The sequence below is a fragment of the Rhinolophus hipposideros genome (genome assembly GCF_964194185.1).
Source record: "Rhinolophus hipposideros genome assembly, chromosome: 1".
Taxonomy (NCBI): domain Eukaryota; kingdom Metazoa; phylum Chordata; class Mammalia; order Chiroptera; family Rhinolophidae; genus Rhinolophus; species Rhinolophus hipposideros.
The window spans coordinates 107244965-107259971 of record NC_138047.1 but is presented as its reverse complement, the minus strand read 5'-3'; the positions used below and the strand labels follow the sequence as shown (position 1 = coordinate 107259971).

Sequence of the window (15007 nt, the reverse complement as noted above, 5' to 3'; positions counted from 1 at the left end):
TGTGACTATGGCTGGCCAGCCCCGGCCCCGCTCCCTGTGTCCTGTGCCTCAGGCTTGCCCACACCTCAGGCCACTGGGTTTCCCTTCATGTTACGGAGCTCGAGTCAGTGCTCTGCCTTTTGCTGTTCCTTTTCGAATCATCCTGTTCCCTCTGAGCCGGGCCGGCTCCTGTTTGCCCCCTTGGCCTGGTCACCTCTGCTATGTCCACTCAGTGCCCCTCCCAGGCTGGTCAGAGCCCCTCTGGGCCCACACTCCCTGGTCACACTGGGATTTCCTTTTCATTAATCTGACCGCCTCCTCCACGTTCTGAGAGTAGGAACCCAATTTGAACCCTCTCCGCGTCCTCACACATAATGCAGGGCCCGGCACACAGTAGGTGCTCCTGAATGGGTATAGATGCTAATTCTGGAGTGAGGAGGTCCACAGTTTCTATCTGGTTTTAGGAAATAGACACCTCCCTGTAAACCTGAGCTCCGGGGCGCTCAGACTGTGGGTACTACGGAGAAGCATTCTGGGCGCTGGGGTCAGGCTGACCTGGCCTCAGCTGCATCACTTAACTTCCTGGGCCATCAATTTCCGGGAATGTAAAATGGACAACATTCCTTATCATAAGGACATTCGTAAGGAATGCAGAAATCATTCACCTAAAGGGCCTGGTACGACTCGGGCCCTAGCAGGTGTCCAGCATTATTTTCTCGTAGACCACAGGCCCTCAGATAGTTAAGGCTCATCGTTCTCATAGAATTCCTGGGTCTTCTCTGACCCGTGCCATCTCCACATCTGTTTGAACAACCTCTCATGTCCTTCAATACCAACGTTTTGAGACTGTCAGGAAGCACTGGGTGATTTTTCTTGAGTTTGATGCACCTCAAAGGTAACAGATTGCACAGGAGGCCTCAGCTGATGGACCCCGGCTGTATTTTTAGCACCAGAGGATTGGAAAGATGGTTCGATTGATTTTTTTGGACCCCCTGAGTGATTTCTCATGGTGAAAGCTGGCGTCACCCCAAGCCTCCGTCTGGAACAAATTTCTAATTCCCATTTACAGAGCACGTCCCAAAGCTGGTCTGGATGGTGGAGCAGCAATTAGGGGCAGAGGCGCCAAACCTCATCAGCACGTGGCTGCCTGAGGGCTGGGCTTGTTGCCCACACCGGAAACAACAGAGGGGACCAGCAAGGCCTCCCCACCTGCCAGGCTCTCTGCTGGCTGAAAACCCGTCCGACCCTGCTTCCATCGCTCACTCACGAGAGACCGGACAGTCACTCAGCCTTTCTAAGCCTCGCTGTTCCTATCCGTTCCGTGGGGTGTGCCTTTGGTGCTGGAAGCTGTGGGGGGGTAATGCTGGTTAGTGCGGGACCTGATGTGTGGTAGACACACGGCCAACCCCAGCCCATCCCCCACTGGGAGGCACCTTACAGGCTGCCTGTTTTCGTCTTCCCACAGTACCACTGTACAGAGAAGGAAACTGGCGTGCATCTGCTCAGAAATGCCCCAAGTCTGAGTCCCCCAGAAAGCCTGTTTATAAACATCACTACACCGGGGCCTCAGCAAGGCCAGGCAGCTGTGCCAGCTTCCCCCAGGGCTGAGCTGTGCGCTGTCCGTGGTGCTGACTCCACGCGCAGCCAGTGCCGTGGGGTCCTTCTCATCCTCTCCTATTCCCACACCACCGGCACCTCTTATTGAGCACTTACTCTGTGCCAGATGGTGCTCCAAGCGTGTTGCACATATTAACCTACTTAATCCTCCCAGCAACACTGTGGAGTAGGCATTATTAATATCCCCCCTTTACCGGAGGAAACTAACCCGTAGAAAGGTGACATAATCTACCTAGAGTCACCCAGCTGGGAAGTGGCAGGGCCGAGGAGTCAGAGTCGGGGCGTCTTGTATAGGTTGTGCTGTCATCCTTTATGCTCTGCAGATGAGGATATGTGCTCTGAGTAGTGGGTCACTTGCCTAGGGCCCCTCCTAGCCCCAGCCACTCAGATTGTCTGTCCAGCTCCACTGATGGGATAATGTTTCCTGGCTCTTGTTTTAGAACCAAAGGGAAAGAACATGCTTTTCACACCATTGCAGGACAGAGTGAGGATTGTTTCATAACATAGGTGGCCAGATGCCTGAGCTCTGTATGATGTGTCTACCATTTCCTCTAATAGTGGGGACATGCAACTCTGGTGCTTCTGATCCCTTCTGGCAGGCCTCCATGGCATTTGTATGTCTTACTTCTGATTAAAACCCCCCTTGATCGCAGGCCACAGCCCTGTCTCCCTCTCTCCTTCCCTCCCCGGACTCTGGACCCTGCCCTCTCGCAGCTCCTCAGCCTTGTGCCTCCCCCGCACATGGAACACTCCTCCCACACTGACCCTCTGCCTAGATAACCCCTGCTCACTCTCAGGCCTTGGCTTAATACCCTTGCCTTAGAGGACCCTCCCGCAATTCTCCAGACCTCAGAACCTTGTTATAAATCCCATCACATGCATCCTGAATGTCTCTCCTGGAGCATTGATCTTGGGACTGATATCTGGCTTTGCTCCTGGGCTAGGAGCCCTGGGAGGTCAGGATGGGGTCTGCTTTGCCCATTCTCAGTGCCATGAGAAGGCAGCTACGTGGGAGTGTATCCCAGCTCTGTCCCACCTTGGTTTCCTCTCCCAGTCTTAGAAATCCAGGCATGCAACTCAGCACAAACCCCATAGTGACAAGCATTGTACCTTTTGCAGCCTACTGAATTTCATGTTTGTTTGTTTTGAATAAGATAAACACTCTGATTCTGATTTAACTAACTTAATTGTTGTTAAAAGTACTAACCATGTGCTAGGGCCTCTGACATATGTCATCTCATTAAATCCTCATTGCAGCCCTGTAAAGCAAATATTATCAACCCATTCTACAGACGAGGAAAGCAAGGCACAGAGATTGGAAAGTTTTCTGGAGGTCACACAGCTGTTATATGGTGAGGCTGGACTGTCAAGCCCTGGTCTTTGTAACTCAGAATTCAGTGATTTCTTTCAGATTTCTATCTGAGCATTTAGGAATCATATAACCTGGCTTGTGGTAGAGATGTGTATATTGGTTCACCACACAGAGAAAACACAGTGGGCTTGTGCAGTGAGCAGTTAGGCAGAAAGGCCCCTCTCTCATGGCTCCGCCTGCCCCCAGGGTTCTTCTCTCCTAGTGGTATTGCACCATCACTGTCAATAAGGTTCTGAACAGAGGAAGGGAGGAGGCTGTCATGGGCTGAATTGTGTCTCCCAAAATCTGTATGTTGAAGTCCTAACCCCCAGGACCTCAGGATGTGACTGTTTTTGGAGATACGGTCTTTAAAGAGGTAATTAAGATAAAATAAGGGTGAGGTGGGCCTCAATCCAATATGACTTGTGTCCTTATAAAAAGAGGAGATTTGGACAGAGAGAAACACCAGGGGTATGCTCACAGAGGGAAAACCATGTGAAGACGGCAAGAAGGTGGCCATGTGCAAACCAAGGAGAGAGGCCTCAGAGAAACCAGTCCTGAGGACGCCTTGGTCTTGGACTTCTAGCCTCCAGAACTGTAGAAAATAAATTTCTATTGTTTAAGCCACCCAACCGTGGTAGTTTGCTATGGCAGCGTATAAAAACTAACACAGAGGCGCAGGGTGCAAGCAACTGTCCTGTAGACTCTGACGTGGTTTGGCCTGAGTGCTTATAGCCGAGTCATCTTTGGGAGACAATTTGCTGAAGAAAAGCAGCTTTGCTGGCTGGGCCTCAGTGAGCCTGCCTCTGTGTGTGGAGACGTTACAGGACTCCTGCCTACAAAGTGTCCTTGGGAGCCTGTGCGGGAGGTTTCTCGTGGTGTGGCCCTTGGCAGAGCTGCCTGCAGCCTTACTTCCATGGCTGCTCTGTCACCATGGTAACAGCTCCCCCCTCCTGAGAGCATGCTCCCATGGAGACATCTAGATTAACCACACTACGCTCAGTTAAATCAGTGGAGCCCAAGGCCACATCCTTCTCATCACCGAGCCCTGGCTGCTTCCAGCATTCGCCTTGCAGAGGACACAAGCCAGTCCAGTGAGCACAGCAGCTGTGCCCTGGGGGTTGTTGGCCCCATGGGGGAGCTGCGTGTCTCCTGGAGATGCACTCGCTTCAGAACAGGGGGAAGCAGCACAGGCTGCAAGTTAGGAAGCCAGGATTCTGTCCTTGCTCCGCCACCTCCACGTGCAGCCCTGGGCGAGTCCTTCATGGGATCAAAGGGTGCTGAGGTGTCTGGCCTGCCAGGTGCTGCGCTCCCCGGCTCTCCGGGGCTTTGACGGTGTCTCCAAGCTCAGCTAGTTGCGGTGTCTACAGTTATAGGTTGAGGTGTTGCTGTGACAGCCCACGACAACGTTAGATAGTATGTGTGCGCCTCTTGGTATTTGGGGGGGACTTCCCATACCCAGTTCTCACTTGAGCTCCTCGCAGAATGGGCCAGTGACACTTACTCATTTCCTGTGCCCAACTCATTTTATGGTCAGCAGAGATTTGCCCAGTGCATGAGTGATGGCCCTTTGTACCTGGGCCCTTGTGCGGGTGAGTGGGACCGAGGCTCACGGAGGTGCAGCTCAGTGGAGTGAGGGCCGCTGGAAAGGCCGTGCCTTTCCTCTGACATTTCACGGGCCCTCCAAGTAGGATCCATGCAGCTCTGAGACTGAGGACCAGCGACGGTGCACGGTGCTGGTGTGACCCCAGCCGGTCCGGGCCATCAGGCGATGCCCTTGGCAGCAGGAGATGAAGGACTTTCTATAAAAATCTCGGCGAGCCTGATGAGTCTGCAGAAGGCCTGCCTGGATGACGTTCCTTTCCGTTCTGTGTCCTTGGCAGGAAGAGTCACAGACCTCTCTGGGGCAGGACAAACCCGTTTCCGAGCTCTGCTGACTCCCCAAGCTGTGGCCTGAGCCACGACCAGGCAATCATGATGGGCCTTGAAGACCCAGCAATGTGTTTGAGTTCTCTTGTGGACACGGGGGAGGCCACCAAACAGGGCAGTGGGAACCCAACCCCTACTTTCGGGGGTGAGGACCAGAGGCAGGGAGCCCCGCTGGTGCAGAGCAGAGGGATCTCCAGGCAGAGGAGCCCCAGGACTTGGCGGCTGTCAGATGTGGGAAGAGGGAACGGGAAGGGTCAGGAGCTACCCTGACTCCTGGCTGGGCGTCCCAGGCCGGGGGTGCGACAACGGAATTATGGAGAAAGAAGCATTCTGGGATGGCTAGAGAGGACGATGTCCATGCCACCAGCATTATGGCCGTGTCATTATTCCCCAGATCCCAGGAAGCAGCCAGAGTGTCTCAGTTTCCTGTGGCCAACATAACACACTTCCACAAACGGGCAGCTTAAAACCACAGAAAGCTGCTCTCTGCTAGTCGTGGAGGTCAGAAGTCCCACGTCAAGGTGGGGCAGGGCTGTGCTCCCTCCGAGGCTCCAGGGGAGGGTCCTCCTGCCTCCGCCAGCTCCTGGGGGCCCCCGGCGCTCCTTGCACCTGCACCCTAGTTTCTGCCTCTGTTGCCACCTGGTCTTCTTCTCTGAGCATCTCTTGTAAGGGCACTTGTCACTAGAGCCCACCCTAACCCAGGTTGATCTCATCTGGACGTCCTTAACTTGACGATATCTGCAAAGGTCCTTTTTCTAAATAAGGTCGCATTCACAGTCTCTGGGAGTTAGGATGTGAACATGAATTTTGGGGGGCCACCCCTCAACCCAGAGTGCTGGAGAAAAATAACCCTGTGATTAGTAGAGGGGTGTGGGACTGGAGCGCCCTTCGCATGACCTGCATCTCTCTCCATCTATCTGTGCCTGACAAACTTTCCTTGTAGGGAAAATCATTCTTAGCTGCCAAAGTGCAATTAGAAGTTGAACAAAAGCCTGTCAGACAGTTGGAGTACAACTAGATGGAAAATAGAACATGAATAATTCATTCAGCTTTGCCTGGGGAGGGGCTTGTAAATGAGACTAATTATGCTCGTTCCCAAGGGAGGTCAGTCCATGAACCTTGTAAAACAATGTTCCACAAGTGGATTCGTGCAGCTGATCTTGAAACGGGGAGAGGCCACCTGGGAGTTAGTCCTCAAAATGTAGGGTGCTCCAGGACCATGCCCAGCCCCTCATTCTGCAAATGGGGGAAACTGAGGCTTTAGGAGTGGAAATGACTTTTGCATGTGGCACTGACTCTTCCAGACAGAGCTTCTGACCCAGCACTGGTCACTGCCAAAGTCAAAGCCACTACGTGTGGTCACTGTTGGACCAAGTGTCTCATCGTCCCGAGCATGTAGCCATGTGGGTGTGAGTCCAGGAGGAATGTTCGCGGTGTCTGTTTGGGGTATAATTGGGCAATGGAAGCTTCTTCTGCAGCTACTTCCCTTGAGTCCTTCAGGCCCCTGTTTTACGATGTGACTGAGGGACTCAACAGGGACAGCCCGACTCAATAATCAATTCCTTTCACACCCGAGGCAGCAAGGAGCTAGGCAGCAGGCATGGGCAGGTCCTTGGTGAGCTGAGCCACAGGTCTTGGAGAGGCCAGGTGACCGTGGACTCGGTTAGATGGCCATGCCCGGAAGGACACTGCTGTTCCAGAGGTGCCAGGTGTGGCTCTGGACTCTGGGATTCAGAGACACACGTTGACCATGACTGGTTTTGTCTCCCTCCACCAAAGTCACGTGGAAGTGAAAACTCTGTGTTTGACAGCTGTCTTTTCCTGGCACTGTATCCAGAGTCCTTGTTTTGGAAATAGCAAGAGAGAGTCTCTGAGTGATACTGGGCTGTGAGAAGCTTGGTCCTGGGCTGTGGGTGGGTCCAGGCATTGGACAGACTGTCTCCCCAGCCTGCGCACGGGGCCCTGGGTTCACATGCTTCGCCCTTGGGCCAGCTCCGCGTTGCCATGGTTCAGAGGTGCTAGCTGCAGAGGGCTGCAGGCAGAATTGGGCCCTGCATACTTTTAAAAGCCGTCATGACCTCATCCAGATTTCTAACAAGTGTTTGGAGAAGGCAGGCGAAAGCCAGGAGGAAACAGCATCATGGTCACAAGGCCGTCAGGAGCGGTTAAGTGGTCACCTGCAGCAGGGAGCAGGAAGCCGGAAGTGCTCTCTCTGTAACCAAGGCAATGGCCACACCCAGTTGTGTGGCCTTGGTCCCCAGGTGAGTCTGGGAACAGGATGTGGGGACCTGAAAATGAGGCTCTGAGCCACCCACTCTCTGTCCACCAGGGTCCACAGCTTTCCAAGCTAAAAAGACAGTTTATATTTAAATACTAGCTTTAGTCTCCACGAGCCAGAGTGTTCAGACACCATACCTCTGATCCTTCTCTGTTCAGCTAGGTTCTAGAATGTTCTGAGGCTGGAAAGGAAAGAGTGTTGGACACTGAATCAGTCAGGGGGATTAGGTTATGCTGCAATAACAAATAATCAGAAAGACTCAAAGGCTTACAACAGCCCAGGGGCATTTCTCGCTGTACTCAGTGTCCCCTGCAGGTCTCCTGAAGCTCACGTCTCCCGGCAGAGGGAAAGGAGTCACGGCAAGCCACATGCAGACTCTCAAAGCTTCAGCCTGAAAGTGACACATGCCACCTGTCACTTCTATCCTCCACTCATTCGTTGGCAAAAGCAACAAGTCAGCTGGCTGCCTTGAGTTCCCTCAGGCCGATGGACAAGTTTTTCCCTGGAATGTTCAGAGAACTACCTGCAGGCAAGACATCTTCCCTTTATCCCATTGAGTCCTGCCTGCCCTCCAAGGAGGTTATAACCGTAGGAAGCATGGGGAAAGCACGTGCCCGCTAACAAGGGACACCACCGGGATTTGAACCCGCCCTGTGTTCCCTGAGGCCTGGACACTGCTGACCCCCTCAGGCTTCCTTTGGCTTTCGTGTCTGGAGTCCTGCAGAGAGAACTTTGTGCCTGTCTGCCCAGACCCTCTGGGGCAGAACACTAAACAGGTGCCCTACCGATGAGGGTGACATCTCAGTAACCACCACACTTCCCTCCAGACACCGTCTTAAGTTCAGTAAGAAATTAAAGTCGTTCTGAGCAGGCAGAGCCTCCTGGAAAGTCGTCTGCAGGTACTCAGCCCACGAAGGAGGAGCTTGCAAGGCTGATGTTGACAATTAGCATCACCGAAATCTCGGTGCTTTTCCTCTCCAACCTAGAGTCTCATTTTTCATGATTTAATCTCTGCTTCTCATCGTACCGGAAACCCACAGTTTCCAGGGAAACTGTTTCTGGCGCTGGCGACATAGCCCCCTTTCCCCTCTCTTTACATTTTTATGTGATTCTAAGTTTCTGGTTGATGATGTGCTTCCAGGAAGCAAGATTTGAGTGTGAGCTCAGAGACCCTCCTCGCTGTTCCGATAGCGCAGAATCATCATCTTTTCTGCTATTTTATAAACTCTCGTGTTTACAGAAATCAGAAAATGCCTTTCTTATTGAGAGAGGAAGCAGCCTAGGGTGGGAGGAGGATGGAGGGCTGACAGCAGGTGAACCTCAGAGTTTCAGTTGGTATTTTCCAGATAAAAAATGATGGCAATGGACATTCATTGAGCTCTGAGTTGTGTTAAGCAGGGTGCCAAGGCCTTTGCCTCTTCTAGTCTTCACAGCAAACCTATGAAGTTATAGTTGTTAACCCATTTTACAGATGAGGAAACTGAGGCATGGAGAGCTCGGGAACTCACCCACAATCACATAGCCAGGAGCTGGCTGAGCTGGGATTCAAACTCCAGACTCTCTGACTCCTGAGCCCCTGTACAAATGCAGAGGGAGGAGGGGGCATTTCATTCAGAGGGAACAGGCCGTACAGAGCCCCATGCAGGACTGGGGAGACCAGAGACAGAGGGGAGACCAGAGAGGAAAGTGCCTGTAGGGCAGAGCGACCGGCTAGGATCTGAAGCTGGAGAGGTAGAGAGAAAGGCTGGGGGCTGCCAGGCCTGAATGCTACACCAAGGGGTTCCCACTTGCTGTTGGCAATGGGGAGTGGGCAGGAATCCAGCCTTGCCAATCCCTGCTGAGTCACCCTGGACAAGTTGCTTACCCTTTCTGGGTTCCAGTGTACCAGTCAGGGATACTTCCTTTGCAAGCAACACAATTCTTGACCCTAAACAAAACCTGGACTTACTGGCTCCCGTGTTTAACAGTCCTGGGGGCGTGGCTTCAGGTGCAGCCTGATCCAGGATCCACAGGTAGTGCCAGATTGCTCCACTCCATCTTTGGTGCTGTCTGCCCACCCTCAGGCTCCAGGGTCCCCTTGTCTCGGGAGCAGATACAGGCCCCTCCTCTCCACTCACGCTGTCCAGCAGAGGTGAAGGAGCTGCGCCTCAGAATTCCCAGTATCCCAGGTCCTGAGGTCCTTTCCCTGGCACAGCCGACACCGTATGCTCATCCTGCACGGTGCTTGTGAGTGGGAGGTAAAAGGCACAGATCAGAGCTGAAAACTCAGAAAAGCAGAGGACCTTTCCCCCAAAGGCGAGGCTGGCTGCTGTGGGCAGAAGGCGAGTGGGTCCCGGAGGTGGGGAGGGGAGCTAACAGATGCCTGCACACCCAGCTCCGGACGCAATTGCAGAGTGACGTTCACCAAGAGTACCCAAGGTCCAGCATGCAGTAGGCACTCAATAAATGCTCCTCGCCTTCTGCTTGGCTACTGATGGGGAAAGTGGGTGGAGCAGGAGGCCTGACGAGCTGCGCTGCCATGTGGGCTAAGCTGCTGATGGGCACTGGCTGGGGAGAGGGCACAGGTCAGGAGGGAGCTGGCCGGTCCAGCCTTGTGGGCACAGTGGACGGGCAGCCAGCGGGGCAGCCAGCAGGCCTGGGGACTCTCTGGGGTGGGTGTTTGTCCAGGAGTCTCAGGAACAGAGAGGCAACTCAGACATGGGGTAGACGGGGTTTGGGCAGAGGTGTCGGGAAGGCAGAGCCGCGAGGCCTGTCCCGTCACTGCTGGTCCTTGACCTGGATAGACATAGTGGACATCAAGCCGGCCAACATGGAGGACCTCACGGAAGTGATCACGGCGTCCGAGTTCCACCCGCACCACTGCAACCTGTTCGTCTACAGCAGCAGCAAGGGCTCCCTGCGTCTCTGCGACATGCGGGCCGCTGCCCTGTGCGACAAGCACTCCAAACGTAAGTGCCCATGCCCGGGTTTTATTCTAAATGAGGTGAGAGACCAGCGGATGGAGAGCAAGGGCGTGACGTTATGAGAAGCATCTTGGAAACGGAGGACAAACTGCAAGGGGTCACGTGGGGCAGGGCTGGGCGGAGCCCCTACAGGGGTTCGTTAGAGGAGAGACGGGACCCCAGGGTGGGCCCCAGAGGCGGGAGACGGGCCCCACTCTGCGTACCCTCTGAAGGTTGATCTGGCAGGCAGTGCCAAGTGGGATGTGGACCAGGGTGCTTCCAAAGTTTGCTTTGCGCCTAAGGGTGAAGGTGGGGCCCTTTCCTGGCACGGGCACACTAGGGGAGGGGCAGTTGGGACCAACAGGCCAGTTTTGGACACAGTGAGCATGAGACTGATTGTATGGGGCTTCAAGGAGGGGTGTCGAGGAGACAGCCAGCTGTCTGGAGTCAGGCGTGAGGTCCGGCTGGAGATAAGGGTGTGGGAATTACCCGTGCATGGGTGGATGGGAAGCACAGGGGCCAATTCAGAGGTGTAGGCCGTGGGTGTGGACATGGCCGGCCCCACAACAGCAGCCCAGGGCTGCACCAGTGTCCCAGCACTGCCGTAACAAATGACCTGTGGCGTAAAACCCCACAGATTCATTCTCTTACAGTTCTGCAGTGCAGAAGTCCGACATGGGTGTCGGCAGGGCTGGTTCCTTTCTGGACGCTCTGCGGGGCATCCCAGCTTTTTCCAGCTTCTAGGGGCCAGCTGCATTTCTTGGCTCATGGCCCTCTGTCTCCCCCTTCCACTTTTAAGGACGCTCGTGAAGACATTGGGCCCACCTGGGTAATCCAGGCAAAGCCCCCTAATCTGAAGGTCAGCTAATTATCAACCTTCGTTCCCCTTTGCCGCCCAGGTTCTGTGGAGGACGCAGACAGCCTCTGACAGGGCACTGCCTCTGGCCACCTCATGCCCACTGCCTGTGGCTCAGGCCGCTAGTACCCCGAGGTTTGCTCGTGTTCAGCTCTGGGTCAGCCTGACATGGAATAAGACTGGGGAAGAGAGGCATTTGTCTGTGTCTCTACTGCTGGGCCCCGCCCTGACCATGTGTGAGCCCCGTGCCAGGGAGAGGTCCATGAGACGTCATAGTACCTTCTTGTTTCTAGGGGCCAATGCTCAGAAACGTCCTGAATGCCCACCAGAGCAAATGACAAGTCAATGATGATGCCATCCGTAGAATGGAATTGTGGGGACAGAGCCCCAGAGAGCAGTTTCCAGGCTCTCGGCCTCACGTGGAAAGGTGCTGGCTCGGGTAGTAGATGGCCATCAGCTGTAACCAGTTAGCCATTGCCCACTGATGCAACTTCCATGCTGAGCTAGTAAGCGTGGATTGCAGTTAGCAGGTGGAGTCGGTTGGCAGAGAAGCGGACGGAGGGTTGCGGCTAGCAAGTGGGGTTAGCAAGCATGGATGGAGGATTGCAGATTATGTGGATCGTACTTCCTGTGTCTCGCCCGGACGCAGCGAGATTGGGGTTCAGGAAGACCCCTTGTTGGGGTACTGGTGGATGTTTGCTTTTATGTGTCGACCAGCCGCCAGTGAGAATATAGTGGTTTGACTCCATTGTTCCTTTTCGGCCTCACATATCCTGCTTTCTTGTGTGGGGAGCGGGAGCAGAGACCCTGCATGACGGGAATATTGTTCAGTCATTTCAAATATTGATTTAGAAAGTTTTTAATGACACGGAAAAATGATTTGTTAAAAGGTCCCAAGGGGAGAAGAAAGCATGGCAATGACTTCTTTACCCCCGAAAAAGGGAAACAGAGAAAGCAATGGAAAGAAAGCAATGGAAAGAAACTTCTGAGTGGTGGGCTCTGAGAAGTGGTTGTTACTTTCTTCTCTACATGTGTCTGTGTACTTGTATACAGATTTCAGCGTTGAGTCAAGAAAAACTGTGTGTGTGTGTGTGTGTGTGTGTGTGTGTGTGTGAAAGGTGGTGTTTAGGGAGGACATGGTTTTGTGTACCCCACAATGTTTGAGTGTTGTTCCTTGGTGGGCTGGAGGTGGAAGTCACAGTCCCCTGGGCTTTTGTAACCTTGACCTCCTACACCGGGTTCCCCAGGGGGTCTGAACAAACAGAGCAGCCACCCACCAGGGCAGCTGTCACCTGTACGTTCCTGAGCAGGCACAGCTGCTTGGATCCCAGGCATGGAACTGTAATAGGCCTGGCGGTGTTCGAGCTGCGTGTGAACCAGCCTACAGATTCAGTTGCAAGAACCAGAACTTCATTTTCGATGACTCAACTCAACTGTGTTTCACCGCCGCCACCGCCCAGGGCTGCAGTGAACATGAGCCTTAGGGCTATGGTGGGGTCCACCTCTCTCCGGACCACACTGAGGTTCCAGAAGGCTGTGGCAGGGCCACGGTATGAAGGATGGGACCTCACGGCTTCTGACCACCACAGGCCTTTGCTCGGACTGGTTAGGCTGGGGCCAGGGCTCCTGCTGAGGAAGTTTTGCATAAATGCAAAATCATGCTCCTGGCATAAATGTTCATAGGTGAAGTTGGTCTCTAGTTGTCTTTTCCTACACCCTCTCTGCCCAGTTTTATTAAGATTTTTCTACTCTTGTAAAATGAGCTGGGCCACTTTTCCTCTCTTTTCCTGGAACGGTTAGTCTGTCCAAGTCTTAGTAAAACCCAAGTGTAAATCCTTTATTGTCATTTTTACAGGTTTTAAAATTAACTAGGGAGTTAATTTGGTATGTTGAATTTTTTTGAAGTGTTTCTTCATTCCCAAACTTGATGTCCTGCACGGGAACTTTCTGTGTTACGCCATTGACAGGATGTTCCCAATTCTTTTTCCGTGCCTCCACAGCTTCCGTTTCCTTTTCCTATTTAATTTGCCATCAGTAGTGAGTAGGTGAAATACCTGTCCTTCAGGTTGTGTTCGTTCTTAGTTCTCATGAGAAATCAAGGAAGCAGCCGATCGCCACTTAGTAGGTATTGATTTTAATCAGAACACAAATGGCTGTTATTCAAGCTAGATTTTTACAAAAGGGACTTGGAGATTCGAACTCATTCTTTACATCTCTCTTCCATCCATTCATTTAGTTACTGCTCAAAACTCAGGGACTGGCTGAGAGTGACACCCCAGAGACGGGCAGTCACGGCGTCACATTCCCAGTGGTAAGACCATGGTTTTCTCTTCACTGAGGAGGGCATCCCGATCACAAGTCGATGTTCATGGCTCCTATTGCACAGATGAGGGAACCGAGGCTCACAGAAGACCAGTTCCTTCCCCAGGCCCCCATCAGGGGCAGAGCTGGGGCACATGGGCGGCTGCCACTGGCCCACAGCTTCCTGTCTTTCTCCAAAGCAATAGAAACCGAGGTCTTTTGTCTTCTAGTCATTATGACAGTGTAACCATGGAAACAACTATACATGAGTCCTCAAAATAGAGTTATTTCTGGTTTTAAGAACACAGAATCTGCCAAAGGGAAGGGCTGTAACAGAGCACAGAGATTTCTCAGAATAGGTGGTAATGACAATCGCTACCCCTCATGCGACCCCTACCATGTCCCGTCCCTGTGTGGGGTGAATAACCTGGAACTCAGAGGTCTAAAATCCAGGCTATGTTCCTTCTGGAAGCTTCAGGGGAGAATCTATTTTCTTTTCCAGCTTCTAGAGGCCGTCTGCAATCCTCCTCCATCTTCCAAGTACAGCACTCCAACCTCTGCTTCCATCATCCCATCTCTTCTCCTGCCTTTGGCATTCCGACTCCCCTCTCAGGAGAACCTCTGTGGTTATAGTGGGGCCGTCGGAGAAACCAAGACAATCTCTGCAGCTCAAGATTCTTAATCACATCTGCAATCTTTTGCCATGTGAGGCAATATATGCCATTGATTGTTTACCACATTGAGGCACAGAGAGGTTAAGACATTTTCTCAAAGTCACACAGCTGGGTAGAACCAGGATAGAGGTTTCAGTATCTCATGCCTATCAACCTGTGCTCTTTCTCAGTTTTCACAGAATCCTTGTGGGAATTGTAGGTGAACCAGGTTCATTTATAGGGGATGGGTGGGGTAACCTCAGGACTCACCTCAGTAATGGATCTGGGGTAGAAAGCCCAGACCCAGCCACCCTCTGCTGGGGAGGCTCCAGATATTTAGGGGTAAAACCGGGGCAAAACCTCCCCACAGATGTAACAGCCGGTGTGCAGGCTCTGTGGCAGGATCCTGAGGCCATGGCAGGAACAAAGCAGGGGAGAGGCGGGAGGGAAGGTCAGAGGTCAGTGTGTAGAGGAGGAGCAGCGTCAAGAGAGCTGGACAGACCACGCGAGAGCTTTGCGTTTACTCGGAAAGGACAGGAGCCAGAAGGGGCTCTGGGCAGGGCCAGATCCCGCTGGCTGCCGAGTAGTCTCGGCACCCGGGGCGGGCGTGGGGGCCAGCTGGGAGGTGAGCGTGTCCACTCAGGCAGAAGCTGCTGTGAGCAGGTGGGCACGGAGCAGGCGTGCAGCTGTCGGTCAGGCCCCGCACCTGCATGGGAATGGCTGCAGGAGAGGGGCCGGGGCTGCAGGCTCGGTGCCCAGAGGGGCGCCTGCCTCATGCAGACGCAGACTGATAGGTCAACAGGAACCTCCAAGGAGGGCAGGTGTCTGGAGGCGGGGCCCGGCTCTGACGCGGTTGAGGTGCTTGGTGGAAGCTTCTCTGGTCCTTGAAGAAGGGAAAAGAACCCACCCGAGCAGAGAGGGGTGAGGGAGCGGTGAGGGTCCTGCAGCCTGTCGGTGGGCAGACAAGGGGAGCCCGGCTGCAGTGGGGCGAAGGGCAAAGGTCAAGAGTGGGGGCAGGTCACGCAGGGCCAGGGGCCACAGTGGGGGTTGGATTTTATTTTGTCTGTGGGGTCTGTCAGCCGGTGCTGAGCAGGGGACAGT

At 53.6% G+C, this 15007-nt stretch overlaps 1 protein-coding gene across 2 annotated transcripts in view; it reads left to right on the top strand.

The window, feature by feature from the left end:
- The window catches only part of PPP2R2C (protein phosphatase 2 regulatory subunit Bgamma), a 107569-nt gene that overhangs the window by 78081 nt on the left and 14481 nt on the right, over positions 1–15007 (top strand). For both annotated transcript variants that reach the window (XM_081055157.1, XM_081055158.1), the window contains exon 6: positions 9938–10102. In XM_081055157.1, coding sequence (XP_080911283.1) covers positions 9938–10102 — 165 coding nt within the window. The remainder of the gene's footprint in view (positions 1–9937; positions 10103–15007) is intronic.